Source organism: Pelobates fuscus, chromosome 6, assembly GCF_036172605.1.
Source record: "Pelobates fuscus isolate aPelFus1 chromosome 6, aPelFus1.pri, whole genome shotgun sequence".
Taxonomy (NCBI): Eukaryota; Metazoa; Chordata; class Amphibia; order Anura; family Pelobatidae; genus Pelobates; species Pelobates fuscus.
In genome coordinates this window covers 277176810-277196365 of record NC_086322.1, presented here as the reverse complement: position 1 = coordinate 277196365, position 19556 = coordinate 277176810, and the positions used below count along the sequence as shown (strand labels likewise).

The window sequence follows — 19556 nt, the reverse complement described above, 5'->3', positions numbered from 1 at the left end:
CTCATGGAACTATTTTCGGCTACTTTGCCTGTGCAGTCGGTCAAAACTTTAAACCTCCATAGCTCCCAAACCCCTGGTCTGATCTGGGTTATTCTTGAGTATGTTGCTCACCCAGATCAGGGCTATCAGGGGATACCATTTTAGAGGTGTATCCTAGGCACTTGGGGTACATCTAAAACTTGGGGAAAATTGTGCACAGTTTAATTATGTTAACAGATAATGTAGTGGGAGGAGATGTGTGGGTTGTACATTGTACTGCATTGGTTAATGTATTAATTGTTGTGGGTGCCTCCCTTGCATGAAGAATCCCATAAAAGTAGGGGTTGTGTGATTAAACTTAGATTCTGCTTAACCCTCAAAACGAAGTGTCGTCTCGTTCTTGGGGGGAATTGGATTGTATGCTGACTGCCAGGAGTGTAAGCTGTACGTATGCTTTTCCTGTTCGGCTGTTTCCAGTATTCGTGTGGTTCCTGTTCGGGAGTTGGTAAATTCATGTGTTTGTAGTTTGGGAGATTGGTGCTTACAGTAGCTGTCGGTGCATCTGGAAAGGGGAATATCGCCTAAACAGTTTTTAACCTCTTGTGTGCAAAACGGTCCGTTACAACTACAACAATACACTATAGTGGTTATAGTGCCAAGGTTACCCTGGCGCTGACTGATGGCAAGATGTCAAACCATGTTTGCATTGTTTGACAACTTATGGCCAGCAACCATACCCACTGCATTTGGTCTTCTTCAGTAGTTGATTGTTCTAGAAAGCCAAACAAGGCCATGCAGGATTGTTTTCATTGGCTGAAAGAGTCAACTTAGTGCTCTCAGACAATTAGCACGGTCCTGCATTGGCTGTGCTTTGATCTACAAAGATATCAGGCTTCTCCCGCAGCCCCGTGGAACCCAGGTAAGTTTTAAAACCATGCTATAACAGTTTATCATCTTACTGTGGAAAGGCGACAGGGCACTTCTGACACCATAACAACTACAGTGGGCTGCAGTAGTTATAGTGCTAGGCATGTTCCTTTAATGATGTAACGCAAACTTAATTTACTGTATAATTGTTACAAATGCATTTTTTACCATACATATATTCAATACTTAATTGAAAAATATTTTAACCTTTTTTCTGCTATAATTTCTGTTTGCTTCTGTCTTTCCCTTCCTGCAATACAATTACCTCTGTTTCCTTTTTTTTTATCTGTTCATCAATGTGTAGGGGACCACATTAACTCACCGCCGTTTTATTATTTTGTCCTTATTTTGCATTATTATTTATTACTTTTCTCCTCATTTGCTCTTTTTTGTATTTAAACATTTTTGAAATGTTTTAAATAAAAAAAAAAATTAAACATGTTTTCGAATCTCTATCTAAAGATAAATGAAGCAAAGGTTGCCAACTCTGAACTTTCTTTGAACGTTGAAAATACGAAACTAGCTGCGGACGATTTTAAAGCAAAGTGAGTATTGTTTTCTTCGTTATATCTCAAAGAGATCTATTACAGTTTTCGACCTGTGCAATACAAAAAGTTCCGCATGACTACACAGTGTAACCAAAGGAGTATGGAGCTTTATAATACCCACACTGTGAAGAATTTTAAGGACAGCAAGAGAAAATGGGGCCATGGGCACAATAAAAAGACAAAAACAGTAGAGGGAGCTGGGAATCCATTTTGTAATATGCAAAATACCTTCCATTTTATTGTTAAAACTTGTAAACATGAACCAGCTTTCAAACGTCCAATCGTTAACTTTAAACTTGGAACTCAACTACATGAAGGCAGTCAAGAAAATGTCAAAAGGCTTTCAAAAGTTTTGATGTGTACACAATGACCTCACTGTAACTGTAGGATTTGTAGTCATATGATACAAAGGCTAATTTTCCATAAAACGTTTGTGTTAAAGGGCCGGTAAAGAAATATGAATGAATTATCGATGTTCCAGTTACCTATTATGTATAATTCCTTCATTCTTCTCTTTGTACCTGTCAGAAAGACAGAAAAAACTCATGAACATTTTCTCATGTATTATTACTATACAAAGACAAACTCATTTATATAATTTGTCTTAGAATGAAGACAAAAATGACAAGTTCAGACAGCGGAATATACACTGCTCAAAAAAATAAAGGGAACACAAAAATAACACATCCTAGATCTGAATGAATTAAGTATTCGTCTGAAATACTTTGTTCTTTACATAGATGAATGTGCTGACAACAAAATCACACAAAAAATGTAAAAATGGAAATCAAATTTTTCAACCCATGGAGGTCTGAATTTGGAGCAATACATTTAGTAGAATTAAGTTCTCAGTGTTGTAAAATCCAAAGACACATGGTGGTATGCGAAAAACCAGACTTCTTTAACCCCTTAAGGACACATGACATGTGTGACATGTCATGATTCCCTTTTATTCCAGAAGTTTGGTCCTTAAGGGGTTAAAGGTTCACTACAGGATCAGGATCACAAACATGTATTCCTGACCCTATAGTGTTAAAAATACCATCTACCCCCCTGACTTCCCCTTTGCCCACCTGCAAATAATAAAATCTTACCTTTATTCCGGTCTGCTGCTGCTCGCTCTGCCCTTGATCTGCCTTCTTGGCTGGAGGAGTGATCTGAGCCAATCACCATGCTTTCACATAGAAAAGCATTGAATTAGCTGAGATTGGCTACCAGCAGCCAAAAGACTTAAAATAGCTGAAATGCTCCATACCACAAAAATTTCGGTCTGAGCTTGGGACACTGTGTTTTTGAGTGGATGGCCCTCGGGGTGGTCATGAGCAATTTATCCTAAAATTTGATGTCCCCCAACTCAATCTGGAACATTGGTATGCAAATTTAATTTGATTCGAGATTTGGGTGCTTGGTACGGCTTGGAGGATTGTCTCAGCTTTGTCTCTGCATTGAAAGGAATAACACAGTGCTCCAACAATTTTGAAAAACATATTAAAGTAATTTACAGGTGGTATTAAGCCCCCTACAATTTGCATAAAATGAACCCGAACCCGTCTGATACATGTTGGAGGAATTGTGGTTTGACTGGCTCTTTATCACATATACTTTGGTGTTGCCCACACTTAACAGCATATTGGAAATATGTACACAAACAAATCCAAAAGGTAAATCCTACCATTATTGTTTTCACTTCAGGAATTGCTCAGTTTAAGAATTTTCCGAATAATATTGAAAAGATATACAGGATCATTATCAGGCATACATTAACTGCAGCAATTACGGTTATTCCAAGGCATTGAAGGGCATCGTAAATCCCTTCTGTAACGGACCCCCTATACTCCGATTGAGTATATCCATTGTGATTCTCCCATTTCCCAAGCAAACAGGGCCGGACTGGGGATACAAAGCAGCCCTGGAATTTTTTTTTATGCCAGCCCCATAAGTCACTACGCCATATATTGTCGCATGTAATATGTAAGGCTATGTCTTGCCATGACAGATGATTGAGTAATATATATATATATATATATATATATATATATATATATATATATATATATATAATATTCAAAGTCTGGCACTCTACCTTAAAATAGATTCAAATGCAAAAAAGCCTCGGTGCTGCAGAGCGTGGATATATATGTAGGAAGTAGATAGAGCACTCCAGAGGTCTTATATAAAATTATTTATTCGGTGAAGAAAATCAACGTTTCGACCCTAAGGTCTTTATCAAGATATTAAAACAAGTGCAACAGTGACATTATATAACCTAACCAATAAGAAAGTAATCACTAACCTGAGAAAGCTGTGTATCCCCAAGCCATGTGTGGACGCTAATGTGTAATAGCAGACGGTGCCGTGGTAATCCTGTCGAGGAATAGTGACGTCACAGAAGTGCGACCGGAAGAGGTCGTGAAGGTGCGTCTGAGTAACCTAGGAGACGGTCCGTGAACACCCATACGTGCTGATAGTGAAGAGACAGTATTAAGAGGAATATGGACAGAAAACTAAACTGCTAATAAAACTGGATGTTACTGTAAACATGTGTAGTATATAAGCACTGACTAGCCTTATAATTATTGATGGTTGCAGGAGGCAAAATGATGTATATCTAAAGGAAAAGAATGAAAAAAGTCCGAGATGTGTGGAGCATGAGAATGAGAGGTGTATAGACCATCATAAGAAGAGTGATAGAAAAGATGAGATAAATAAGAAGTGAAGTATATAATGTGTGTATGAAGACAAAACGTGATGAAAGCAAAAAATAAAATCTAAATGAGTGAACAAGCCCGTGAAGAGTGATACTGAGGGATCCTATATGCATATATAGATAGCAGTGAGAGTGTGACTAAATGGTGAAACTAATGAAGACCAGAAAAGTAGGTGAGAGAATGTGTGAAAGAGAAGACGTTAGGCTAAGACTACTGTTAAGAGTGTGGAGCATGTGAGTGTGTGGAAGAACATAGAAAAGTGGTGAGGAAAAAAGAATCTAATGAGTGAAATACATAATAACCACAATATCTGCAAGTGGCTATATCTAGCTATGCAGTATAACATCCAGTAGTATATGCATGGTATGTACCCATGCCATCAGAACAAATAATAATCTAAAGCCTTGAGCAACTGACAGTATGGAGAGATCAAAGAAAATCAAAGAAGATGGACAGTGCCCGATTTTCGTGCTGAACCGATAATAGACGTCTGGCATAATAAATATGTCCAGGTATGGATAGATGTAGATTCAGACCAGTGAATATATTCAAAAGGGACAGAAGAGTATTCGAATAGTACATAGCAAATAGAGAAGACATAATTACAAATCACTTGGAAAAATATTCCAAATCTATATGAAGAATAAAAAATTCGAAAAATATATATTCAAAATGTATTCAACGAGTGTCCAAAAACGCGTTGAAAGAGACATATTCATTAAGGCCCCTGGGATGTACAGTGTCCAGTGTCTTAATCCAGTATGTCTCCCGTTGGAGCAGGATCCTAGAACGATCACCCCCCCTAGAGAGGGGGGGGATGTGATCGATGGCCATAAATTTGAGAGTGGGTAGCCGGTGGTTCATCTCCAAGAAGTGCTTGGCCACCGGTTTGTCTGTCTTGCTGTCCCTGAACGCTGTCATGATGCCTGAGCGATGTCCTCGCATTCTGTCCCGTACTGTAAGATCAGTTTTCCCCACGTAGTATAGTCCGCAGGGACAAGATATTAAATAAACTACGTGGGTGGTGAGGCAAGTGATGTAGTGTTTGATGGGATAACGCTTCCCTGAGTGTGGGTGGGCGAATGAGGAGCCTGTGAGCATATGGCCACAAGTAACACAGTTGGTGCATTTAAAGCAACCTGTTTTGTTGTGAATTTCCGGCGTCTCATACTGTTCAGGGCGATCACATTTAACCAAAATATCTCTAAGGTTCCGATTCCGTTTGAAAGCGATACGGGGAGGGTGAGAAAAGGCAGATTGTAGTGTGGGGTCGGAAGACAGCAAGTCCCATCTCCTGCGGATGGACCTAGCCATTTGGTCACTGGATATCCCAGTGATGCCACCTAGAAAATCCACACGACCTCCTTTTTTTCCTCAGGACCAACACTCCAACGATCCACCAGGATTCAATACAAGAGGGCGCAAAGATCTAAGAGACCCAAAGTCAGCAGACGAGGACAGAGGGGCAAGATATACAGGCACTCGCCCAAGAACCTTGAACAGGAAGATGTAACTCCTATCTTCAACCTATCCTCTAAGACCCTTAGTTCTGAACATATCAAAGTCCTGTCCAAAGGCCTCACATTTGTCCCGACTCCCAAGTTGGATATGTTCAAAACAGACATAGATCTATACAAGTTGGAGCGCACCTTGAATCTACAAACGTTTACACAACATCCCTATCCGCAATCTAAGAATCAGCTTCGACTGAAAAGTACATGGGAACCAAAAACGTCCCACCCCTCTATCAAATGCTTTTCTAGTTTAGTTAAGAAGGACACACACCAAATATTCTCTGAGTCCAAGTCTGGTCCCCACAATCTCACAATGAAGGAACATAAGGCACTTGAGGACCTTGCTAATGACAAAAACATCACCATTAGACCGGCCGACAAAGGCGGAGCAATCGTTATACAGAACTACGAATCCTACCGCACGGAAATACTTAGACAATTATCGGACACGACCACGTACAAGAAAATTGCGTTTGACCCCACTAAGACCATAACACAGAAACTGCAAGTACTGGTTAACAGGGGTGTCACGGCCGGCTGGCTTGACGATCAAACTGCTAATTACTTGATGGATTTACATCCTAAAATTCCCCTACTGTATACCTTACCAAAGGTTCATAAAGATGCTCACAATCCTCCCGGACGCCCCATCGTCACTGCCAAACGCGGGATATTGGAACCGTTGGCTAAATTTATCGATCATCACTGTAAAACACCCACGCTATCAATACCTACGTGCCTCAAAGACACACAAGATCTTCTCTCACAACTCAAACTTATCACTCTCCCGGAGGGTCCCATTACTCTGGCAACTGTAGATGTAAAAAATTTATATACGATTATACCTCATTCTGAGGGGGTGGATGCCATGAGACAGGTACTCGTTCAATCTGATCAATACAATGGACCTCCCATTGAGTTTCTTCTGGAATGTCTTGAGTTTACGTTAAGTAACAATTATTTTCGTTTTGAGAAGTCTTTTTACATCCAACAAACGGGGACCGCGATGGGATCAGCCATAGCTCCGAACTATGCTAATAGTTACATGTACTCGTATGAACAGAAACACATCCTGTCGAGATACCAGCCCAACCTCATACTATACCTGAGATATGTGGATGATATCCTCATGTTATGGGCAGGTCCTCCTTCATCTTTTGAAACTATGATCCACGAGCTTAATATGATCAACTCCCCGGTGCGTTTTAGCCACTGTTGCCATACTGAGAGGATTCAATTCTTAGATGTGGAAATCTACCGCTCCCACCACTCTATTGGCTATACCTTATTTAAGAAAAGCTCGGACCGCAACACGTTCCTTCATGCCACTAGTTTCCATCCTGGAGCACTTAAAAGATCACTGCCGATCTCACAGTTCCTCAGAGTCTTAAGGAACAATTCAGACCCAAATAATACCAGAACACAGATCTCTTCGATGCAACAAGCATTTTTGAAAAGGGGATATTCATATCCAACACTGAAACGCTCCCTGGACAGAGCGTTGGCAATCCACAATAAGTCAGATGTACGACCTATGACACTTTCCAATAAACCTAGGATTGTCACACTACCTCTGTTATACCACACGGCCAGTGACCAAATGGCTAGGTCCATCCGCAGGAGATGGGACTTGCTGTCTTCCGACCCCACACTACAATCTGCCTTTTCTCACCCTCCCCGTATCGCTTTCAAACGGAATCGGAACCTTAGAGATATTTTGGTTAAAAGTGATCGCCCTGAACAGTATGAGACGCCGAAAATTCACAACAAAACAGGTTGCTTTAAATGCACCAACTGTGTTACTCGTGGCCATATGCTCACAGGCTCCTCATTCGCCCACCCACACTCAGGGAAGCGTTATCCCATCAAACACTACATCACTTGCCTCACCACCCACGTAGTTTATTTAATATCTTGTCCCTGCGGACTATACTACGTGGGGAAAACTGATCTTACAGTACGGGACAGAATGCGAGGACATCGCTCAGGCATCATGACTGCGTTCAGGGACAGCAAGACAGACAAACCGGTGGCCAAGCACTTCTTGGAGATGAACCACCGGCTACCCACTCTCAAATTTATGGCCATCGATCACATCCCCCCCCTCTCTAGGGGGGGTGATCGTTCTAGGATCCTGCTCCAACGGGAGACATACTGGATTAAGACACTGGACACTGTACATCCCAGGGGCCTTAATGAATATGTCTCTTTCAACGCGTTTTTGGACACTCGTTGAATACATTTTGAATATATATTTTTCGAATTTTTTATTCTTCATATAGATTTGGAATATTTTTCCAAGTGATTTGTAATTATGTCTTCTCTATTTGCTATGTACTATTCGAATACTCTTCTGTCCCTTTTGAATATATTCACTGGTCTGAATCTACATCTATCCATACCTGGACATATTTATTATGCCAGACGTCTATTATCGGTTCAGCACGAAAATCGGGCACTGTCCATCTTCTTTGATTTTCTTTGATCTCTCCATCCTGTCAGTTGCTCAAGGCTTTAGATTATTATTTGTTCTGATGGCATGGGTACATACCATGCATATACTACTGGATGTTATACTGCATAGCTAGATATAGCCACTTGCAGATATTGTGGTTATTATGTATTTCACTCATTAGATTCTTTTTTCCTCACCACTTTTCTATGTTCTTCCACACACTCACATGCTCCACACTCTTAACAGTAGTCTTAGCCTAACGTCTTCTCTTTCACACATTCTCTCACCTACTTTTCTGGTCTTCATTAGTTTCACCATTTAGTCACACTCTCACTGCTATCTATATATGCATATAGGATCCCTCAGTATCACTCTTCACGGGCTTGTTCACTCATTTAGATTTTATTTTTTGCTTTCATCACGTTTTGTCTTCATACACACATTATATACTTCACTTCTTATTTATCTCATCTTTTCTATCACTCTTCTTATGATGGTCTATACACCTCTCATTCTCATGCTCCACACATCTCGGACTTTTTTCATTCTTTTCCTTTAGATATACATCATTTTGCCTCCTGCAACCATCAATAATTATAAGGCTAGTCAGTGCTTATATACTACACATGTTTACAGTAACATCCAGTTTTATTAGCAGTTTAGTTTTCTGTCCATATTCCTCTTAATACTGTCTCTTCACTATCAGCACGTATGGGTGTTCACGGACCGTCTCCTAGGTTACTCAGACGCACCTTCACGACCTCTTCCGGTCGCACTTCTGTGACGTCACTATTCCTCGACAGGATTACCACGGCACCGTCTGCTATTACACATTAGCGTCCACACATGGCTTGGGGATACACAGCTTTCTCAGGTTAGTGATTACTTTCTTATTGGTTAGGTTATATAATGTCACTGTTGCACTTGTTTTAATATCTTGATAAAGACCTTAGGGTCGAAACGTTGATTTTCTTCACCGAATAAATAATTTTATATAAGACCTCTGGAGTGCTCTATCTACTTCCTACATATATATATATATATATATATATATATATATATATATATATATATATATATATATATATATGACAGACAGTCAGACTGTATAATTAAACGTTTTACTCTGAAAGGACCAATATTTTATATTAGAAAAAGCAATATATCTATATTGCTTTTTCTAATATAAAATATTGGTCCTTTCAGAGTAAAATGTTTAATTATACAGTAAGCATACTCACATGCAGACATAGACAATCTCACTGACATCTCAATGACACACACAAGCTCATTGATACACAGCCTCATAGACAAACAATCTCACTGATATACAAAAGCTCATTGACATAAAAACACAAGCTCACTCACTAGCAGACGCACACACACAGCTTAATGTCGTGGTACTGGTGTCTATAGCATGTCCCTACAGGCTTTTCAACATAAACACTGACTTTTCAGAGAAAAGGCAGTGTTTACATTGCTTCAAAGTGACACCGCTAGTGACAGTCACTCAGACGGTTATTAGAGGTGCTTCTTGTGTCAGTGCACCTACATTCAGGGGCTCCACACTCTGGAGGTGCTGAACGTTCCCCATAGAGATACATTGATTCAATGCATCTCTATGAGGAGATGCTGATTGGTGTAACGTTTTGCAGCCAATCCAATGGCAAAGCATTGGATTGGCTGAGATCATCAAGCTTGATGATCTGAGCCATACAGGCAGGGCCACTTGAGGGGAGACCAGCACACTGCGTGGGGAAAAAAAGGTGCGCAAAAACACTATTTTAAACACACATATACACCATGACAGACACACACCCCATGACAGACACACACTCCATAACAGACCATAACACAGACAGACCATGACACAGACAGACCCACACACACACCATGACACAGACAGACACACACCCCATGACACAGACACACACACCATGACACAGACACACACACCATGACGGACAGACACACACACCATGATGGACAGATACACCATGACACGCACACACACACCATGACACAGACAGACAGACACACACACACCATGACACACAGACACACACACATATGCACACACCATGACAGACAGACAGACACACACACCATACAGACAGACACCATGGCACAGAGACAGACAGACACACACACCATGACACAGACAGACAGACACACATATACCATGACACACACACCATGACACAGACAGACACAGACACACACACCATGACACAGACACACACACACACCATGACACAGACACACACACCATGACAGACAGACACACCATGACACAGACAGACACACACACCATAACAGACAAACACACCATGACACAGACAGACACACACACACACACACACACCATGACACAGACAGACAGACACACACACACACACACACTATGACAGACAGACACACACCCCATGACAGACAGACACACACACCATGACACAGACACACACACATGACAGACAGACACACCATGACACAGACACACACACACACACACCATGACTAGGAACAGACAGACACACACACACACACACACACACACACCATACAGACAGACACCATGGCACAGACAGATAGACAGACACACACACACACTATACAGACAGACACCATGATACAGACAGACACACACACACCATACAGACAGACACCATGACACAGGCAGACACACACACACACACCATACATACAGACACCATGACACAGACAGACACACACACCATACAAACAGACACCATGGCACAGACACACACACACACCATAACAGACAGACAAACTCACATTGACACACATTACTCCTACCTGCCAGGGGGTCGTGCAGTGCAGACGGCTGTCTGTGCTGGAGGCTGCTGGTGCACCCGTGCTGACGGCCGCTGGGGGAGGTCTTCTGGCGGCCGCTGGGGGAGGTCTTCTGGCGGCTGCTGGGGGAGCAGAGACAGCACAGCTCCCCCAGCGGCCGCCAGAAGACCTCCCCCAGCGGCCGCCAGAAGATCTCACCTCCCCCAGCGACCGCCAGAAGACCTCCCCCAGCGGCCGCCAGCAAACTCAGGTGTCTGCCCAGCCCCAGGTGCCGACGGCCCACCGGGAAATTTCTCGGTATCCCGGTGGGTCAGTCCGGCCTTGCAAGCAAAGCAGTGATTAGAGCTCTTGTTTACCCAAACATCAGCCTAGACTTGATAAAGGGTACAACAGAATCTGTTTATTGAAGGCCAGATACACAGTATTTATGCACAGTAATGTAAAGTATAAGCCCGCCCTGGCGTCGCTGTGTCTGGAGGGATAATGGTATCTCCCAGGCACAGGAAGCCGACACACACAAAAAAACACAAAATACACAGAACACAGTAATGCATCCCCACATGCCCTATATCCCTGGAAAGGGCGCAAAACCAATTTGAATGGTAGCGCCTCTCCCATTGGTCAGCAGGGACTTTGCAGTTGTGAAGCCGCCTGCTAGTTGCAGAGTGTTGGCTAGGGCTTACGCCTCTATGGTGGATGTCTCCACGTGGGTAGCACCAGGGAGAGCGCTCTTTGGGGGACACAGTTCGTTACACCTTCTATTAAGGAAGTTCTACATCTCATAGTAAGGGTTACAAACTGGTCATTGGGCAACCCTCTATAATGTTGGATAGACTTAGATACTATTGGGACACATGGGAGAAAGAGGTTAAAAACTGTATATGATGTAACTGCTACAACTTATAGCACTACTGAGTGTATTGATCAGTTCATATATGTTTATTTTACAGTTTTCTTTTTACATATTTTACATTGTATTTAATTTTGTAATGCTACAGTATTACTCAGTTTCCAGATATAATAATGTGGGATCGATTCCCTCTCCCCCCCCCCCACCATTCCCTTCCCCCCCCTTTTTTCTTATTTTTCCTTTTATTTATCTGCTACATTGTGACTTATGTTGTAGTATCAATGTGCCTATTGATTTCACTTGTATGCTTTTTCAAATTAACACATATTTTGCTGTATATTGTGTTATTTCTGTATTTCCTTGAATTAAATTGTTTTGTTTAACGTTTAAAAATAGTTTTCAATAAATAATATTTAAAAAGAATAAATGCATGTTTGTCTCCATAAGTTGTCTTGCTGGATATTGCAAATGAAAATGCAAATTTAAGGCAATAATAGTTGGATCAAACAAAAGTCAAACTACAGGTTTTTTTTTTTAGTTAATATTTTTTATGCATTTGTTACATCAACATGACAACATTTTCCAAATCTGTGAATTAAATTTCAGATATGAAAGTGAACTAGCCACACAACGGACAGTCATTGCAGAGGTCAAAGACCTGAAAAGGGCACACAGTGATCTTCAAATGGAAAAAGGCCATCTAGAGACGGAGGTGCTGATTCTCACACAGGAACTAGAAAGTCTCAAGAAGGATCACGAAGAGGTGAGTTCCTACAGGTGAAAATTACTATGGAGCCTCCATTCACATACTACTTGTATGATTGAGAACGTGGTATGTAGGAATAATGATAAAATGGAATCAAAGTAGAAGATGTAAGCCGGTATAGTGGATTTGTAATACAGATGTCCAATGTGTCTAGTTTAGCTTCAGTATTGTTGATAGTCAACCCATTAGACATTTTCACCCTTTGTAATATAAATTATTTTTTATATAAATTAGCTGGAATACTCTTATGTTAGGAATACATGTTTTGCCAACCATCTAGATCAGGGATAGGCAACCTTCGGCACTCTAGATGTGGTGGACTGCATCCGCCATAATGCTCTTACACCCATAATGCTGGCAAAGCATCATGGGAGGTGTAGTCCAAAACATCTGGAGTGCCGAAGTTTGCCTATGCCTGATCTAGATGTTCAGCCCACCTGAAATAATTAAAAGGGCTAGTCACAAAAGCGAGAATTCAAAGTGAATTTTAAATTTAAGGCCAGAGAAGCCAAACTAAAAGCATAGCTGTCGTTTCCAGTTCAACTATTTTGACCTTAAATTTGAAATTTGCTTTGAATGCGCCTTGACTTCTCACTTCAGTGAAAAATCCTATAAGTAGTTTAACTTACCTTTTTCCACTTGTTCCTCCTACCCTGGCAGAGATCATCATCAAATATGATCTCAGCCAATTCAATGTTTCCCAATGCTTTCCAGTGGGGGGCTAGAGGGCATACATGGCAATCACCACACTGCGCCAATCACCACACTGCGCCAATCAACAGCCTCACAGAGATGCATTGGCTCATTTCTATGGGGAGCATTCAACATCTTCATTCAGAGTGTGGATACACAAAATTACAGTTTTGCCAAGATTGCAGACCCACACCAGAACGGGCCTAGTGTATGAGTGACAACCATTAGAAATTACCTACCTATCGAAAAAGGCAGTCTCTTTGCACCCAAACCCCTACATTAATCTGTAGTAGTTATGGTGCTTAGTTTGTTACTTTAATTAAACAAATCAAAATTAGACCTTCGATGATGACAGGGAGCACTAGTGAGGGCGCGTCTGTCTGTTATCTGTGTGTGTGAATATGTGTATTCAGGTGTGAGTGTGCATTTGTATGTATCCATGTATTTTGGCAAAATAATCCCACCGTTGTGTTTTGGAGACACCCATATACCAATCAACCTACAGCAATATGTATTCCAGTACATTAATCCTTTAACACTTTCAGTACAATATGAGTTATGACTTTTGATAGTCAAAACCGTCAAAGCTTGAACCGTGCTGCTACACTTTTAATTTATATTTATTTTAATTTGCAAATAGGATCTAAAGACTATGCAGGGGTCCTTGAAAAGTCAAGTGCAAGTCGAAGTGGATAATGCACAAGCAATCGACCTTTCCAAATCTTTGTCAGAACTGAGACACCAGTATGAGTCCATCGCAGACCATCACCAGAAAGAAGCTGAGGCCTGGTTTATTCGTAAGGTATGGGACTGATAATAAATCTCTCTCTTAATGTTGTTTGACATTTTTTATTGATTAGCCACGGATAAAAGTATCTTCAGTCACAGAGTTCTATACATAAACTTGGAAATTCATGTCAGTTCTGAATCCAGGAAGCCAGCCGAATAGGACACCAACAAATTCTCGTTTCTGAAGGGCATGGCCACATTTTATATTTACAGGTCAATTTTGAGGTCATGGGGGGGTTATTCACTAAAGCATCAATAGTCTAGAATTGACCAAACAAGCAAGAATCTTTTTCCAGCTTTTCTATTTTAACCTAAATATTGAAATTACCTGTTTAGTTCCTGTATATTTATGGTCTCACCAGTAAACCTGTGAGTTTTATTCACTAAATCAAACTTCTTGGAAAACTAGAAGGGGATTTCAAATGTTAGGCCAAACTAATATCATTCTCCAACTCACTTGTAGATAATAACCAACAAATTGTGATTCAGTGAATGGCATCTGAGACCCCAGATGTGACCCCAGATCTGAGACACTCTGACCCCATAAAATAACCTGGTGACTAACAGGCCTATTAACTAAAGTGAGAATTCGAAGTGAATTCACAGTGAATTTTAAATTCATCATCAAAATAGCTGAACTGGGAAAATTCTCAAACTCAGGTATACTTTCAGTTCAGCTATTTTAAACTTGAATTAGAATTTTGAATTTTCACGTTAGTGAAGAACCCTGTAAGTTAATGAAGCAGCACTTTTTTACTTCTCTTAATCTCTTCCTCTGTATTGTACTTTATTGAAGAGATTAGCTGTAATACTGTCTCCCTGTGCTTAATGCCTATAAATATAAATAAATAGAAAAGAAACGGAAAACAGAGATTTGTGCTAACCGTGGCACAGATCTGACACTCTTTTTAAGCCAGATCACCAGGGATGTAATCAAGGACATCTATTCAGCTCTTCAACCTTTAATATACCCATTGGGACAAGACCAGGAGCATTGCAGTAGTGGACACTGCCAATCAAAATAAACACGCATATGGCTCCATGCTCCTTTTTTATTAAAGGAGCATAATAGCATCAGGAACACAAACATATATTTCTGACCCTATTGTGTTAAAACCACCATCTAACTCCCCTGGCCCCCTCTTGCCTCTCTAAATATAGTAAAACCGGACTTGTATTAAAGCCTGAAGCTGCTGAATCTGCCTCTGTCTGGCTCAAAATAGCAAGCTGTCTGTTGACATCATCAGGAGTGTTGTTTTGAGCCAATCACAATGTCTCTCCATAGGATTGGCTGAGACTGTGAAGGAGGCAGATCAGGGGTAGAGCCAGCACAAGTCAAACACAGCCATGGCCAATCAGCATCTCCTCAAAGAGATACATTTAATCAAGGAATCTATATGAGGAAAGTTCAGTGTCTGCATGCAGAGGGAGGAGATACTGAATGTTTGGATGCATTTTAGGCAGCCATGACCCAAGAAGGATCTCTAACAGCCATCTGAGGAGTGGCCAGTGAAGTTATCACTAGGCTGTAATGTAAACACTGCATTTTCTCTGAAAAGACAGTGTCTACAGCAAAAAGCCTGAAGAGTATGATTCTACTCACCAGAACAAATTCAATAAGCTGTAGTTGCTTTGGTGACTATAGTGTCCCTTTAAACTAGATGTGACAAATATGACATAAATGTATTTTCAGCTTAAAAGAGTCAATCATTATGTTTGAAAATTGTTTTTCCTTCATTATATTGTGGCATATGACTCTGTAAGGTAATGGTTCCTTATGACCCAGCTACAGTCACAGTGCTTTTAATGTCTTCACTGGAAAATGGAAATATATAAATTCTAAACTGTTGCAGGAAAATGAAGAATGGTTTGGCAACCACCGCTGTAGAAATACAGTATCAGAATATGTTTCCTATAAAGAATGACATTTGTAATATTTATTACTAGATCCATAGTAATGATTGACTTTTGCAAAATATTAACATTTAATATATCTGTTCCAGTCCATGGAGGCTCTTTCTCAGAACACGGCTCACACAGAATCCATACAAAGCCAGGAGAGAGAGGCGTTTAAACTGAAACGGAAACTGCAGGAGCTGGAGGTTCAGTTGGCATTAATGAGCGCCATGGTATGGAGAGGTCTATCTCACGTTTATTTAATGCTTTTGCATGTATACAGATCCTCTCTCCCACCTATGAGGTGGATGGATTATCTCGGCAAAGGAGAAGTGCTCGCTAACACAGATTTAGACGGATTTGTGAACAATATTTGAGAGAAATAGGCCTTTGTGTACAAAGAAAAAGTCTTAGATCTTTGAGTTCAGCTCATGAAAAATGGGGGCAAAAACAAAAGTGTCGAATTTATAATTTTGTTCAGTGTAATTATTAAAATTACTTAATTATGTAATAATACACAGATAATTAATTTATATATATTCTACGTGAATTTTAATATTCAAATATAGATAGATAGATAGATAAATAGATAGATCCAGCATGGAAGGAAAGTATGCCGGCTCCCAGGAGGGCACGATCGTTAGGGCATTCTATGCTGCTCTAACGGCGTTAAAGTCCTTCTTTTGTAGAGTGGCATAGCACGCCCTATTGTTGTTTAGCAGTTAAGGAAAATAATCAAAATCGATATTACCAGTTTCAATATTATTATTTTTTTCTCCCGCTTTCACAGAAATCTGCTGAAGAAGACACATTGCATGAGACTCAGTCTCGATATTCTACCCACCTTCAGAATATTCAAGAAACTATACGTAAACGTGAAGACGAACTTTATAAGATAAAAGCTGGAGCGGAGCAATTATCTTCCGACAGTCGGATCTTAAGCTATCTGAAGGACCTGTTAGAAATGGAAATAAAGACTTACAGCATTCTGATGAATGATGAAGAAATAAGGTAGAAATAGTCTCTACAGCTAGGTATAAAGATTCTTGAAGCATGTTGACAATGAATGTAAATTGCATATGGGGTATATTATGTTGCATTTGTGCTAATTTTTATTGTATCATTAAATATTGAGATATTGAGATTTAAAATGTATTTTATGGAAGCAATGACATTAAAATAATGATGTTTTCTTCGACTCTAAATGAACTAGAGTTGAGATCTACTATGGATTCTGTAGTAATGGGGACAGAAATGTAGGAAATGCTGAGGTCTCTCAGACAGTTCCGTTGTTTCCACTGATGTATGTATTCTATTAATCTTTTCCACATACCCCAGCTAAAATCTATAAACATGCTGAAACATCTCAAAGAACAAAATGAGAACTCCGTTCCATGTTGACTCATACAACTTGTTATATGTTTATAATATCTGCTTTTTGTTCTTGTAGAATAAAGGATGTGATGGCTGAAGCATCTTCTGAATTTCAAGGAATGACAAGACACAAGCAAAGTAAGTTTACATTTATAATAAATATGCAGCTCTTTGTTAGTTATACATACATATTAGAGAACAGATATATTGAGATATAACCTAATGTACGGTAAATAAAAAAAATGTGATGTACTAGAATACCAAAGATAAGCTGGTCAAATGAATTAAAATATATTAATCAATGGCCAAGAGCAGTGATCCCTAACCTTGGCATCTCAGTTGTTTATGAATGATGTGTCCCATTACAGAGATAGATATTGTCTAATATCTCAGACGTTTAACATTCTGGATGCTATATTTGCCTCTTTGGGCTAGAGAACACAATTCACCTAGGAGGTACTGACCAGGTTTTCTTTTCCAAACGGGGCCGCACATCTTAGATACTGACTTTTCTCACTCTCTTTCTTAATAACATACCTCACACTATATCAAACTTTTTTGTTTAAGAAGAACAGCGCAGTTTTAAGCATGTATGACTGGAGTTGGCATAGAACAGGGTTATTCCTCGACCTTTCGGTTACTTTATGACCATTTCCGCAACAAAAATTGTAATATGAACAAAGGATCTTAGTTACAAAGATTAATTTCAAAATGCATTTATTGTAGCTAAATAAACACCAGTTTGATTGATACATGGCTATTTTTCTCCCCCCCCCCCCCCCCCCCCCGTCTAATCAATCATTTTCAATGTCTATTTTAAAATGATTTGGGTGGATGGGGGAGGGGGGGGGGATCAAATTATCTATAAACATTTATAATAGGTTTATTAATATTGATGGTGTCAATAGTCAATACATTATTTGCATTAATATATGGATTTATTGTGTTTGTTTTTTCCAGCAAAACAACTGTCAGTATGTATAAAAACTTAATTAAATTAAGTATGAGAACATTTATGTATGTCTCACTATAAAATATGGCCATATTGGCATAGTTAACAAACATATACCTTCATTAACTCAAAGATAACTGGTCAGTGTGGAACTGGTCAAACACTGTATTGTGAACTGACTTGTATTATACCACTCGAGCAGACAATGATTCAGCAGAGATTCATGTGAGATATTTATCAAATATGACAAGTCCCTTTTTGTTTGTTAGGGATGGCTTTTGACACAGTTCCATACCAAAAGGTGATATAGTGTGGTATGTGTCTAGCTTAAAGTATTCTACTGTACCTTCACAATGTCTCCTGTTCATATAACTATTTTATCACTGAAATTTCCAGTGTTTTTGTTTTTAATTTCAGAGGCAACGTCCATCATCACTAAAAACTCGTCATTCGATCAAGATCTGAAAGATTAGTACGGCAAACATTCTGCCGGACGTAGGATGGCAAGACTTACTAAAGCATTCTTTTAAGTACACTGGAGAAATAAATCTATTTATGTATACATATATATTGCGCATTGTCATAAGGAAAAATATGGGTTGTTTGTTCATAAAATGGACACATCACCGATAAGATTGATCTCTGTATCAGTAGCTTGCAAATGTTGGACAATATATAAAGATGATACAGCTCTGCAAAACAATGTAAATTGGCAAAGTACTATTGTCATATATGTGCCTGTAGGTTATGATTTGTATTTGTTTATATCATGTATGCATACTTGTCAAAATCCGGTGATTGGCTTAAATTCCTGAATGAGTTACCTGGTAGAATGTTACCATGAAGACTCTAAAGTGATAATATAGAGGCATTTAAAACACTATACAGACAGTCTTCATTTACCGACCGTGTTCTGTTCTAACGACTCGGTCGTAAAAAACGAATTGGTCGGTAAGTGAGGATACGCTACAGAGCATACGCACCAGAGCAGGTCAATGTCGGGAAATTTCCCCGAACACAGGCAAGCGTACCAGAGCAGCGAATTCCTCATATTTATGTTAGGGGAAAATTCCCCAAACATAGACCAGCTCTCTAAAAACTGGTGAGCTTCACTAAGAATTCTGCTCACAGACAATGTTCCCTATTTTTTTTTCCTGTTACAAAAGTATGTGAGCACTGAATGCTTCTGCAAATGTAAATCTGAAATTATTACAAGAACATTTTGTCACAGCCTTTCTCTCGTGCCTAATAAAACTGTATTGCCACGTTTTAATATAATACAAATATGCCA

General features: G+C 39.8%; 1 protein-coding gene across 2 annotated transcripts in view; it reads left to right on the top strand.

Annotated features, from left to right (window-relative positions):
• The window catches only part of LOC134565836 (keratin, type I cytoskeletal 12-like), a 33760-nt gene extending 14451 nt beyond the window's left edge, over window positions 1-19309 (top strand). The window contains exons 2-8 of one of the 2 annotated variants that reach the window (XM_063425502.1): window positions 1369-1451; window positions 12402-12558; window positions 13895-14056; window positions 16047-16172; window positions 16730-16950; window positions 17390-17451; window positions 18683-19309. In XM_063425502.1, the coding sequence (XP_063281572.1) occupies window positions 1369-1451; window positions 12402-12558; window positions 13895-14056; window positions 16047-16172; window positions 16730-16950; window positions 17390-17451; window positions 18683-18738 (867 nt within the window). In that variant the 3' untranslated portion in view covers window positions 18739-19309. Of the gene's footprint in view, window positions 1-1368; window positions 1452-12401; window positions 12559-13894; window positions 14057-16046; window positions 16173-16729; window positions 16951-17389; window positions 17452-18661 lie in introns of both variants that reach the window. The other variant, XM_063425501.1, reaches the window with a different exon arrangement.
• Window positions 19310-19556: the final 247 nt, after the last annotated feature.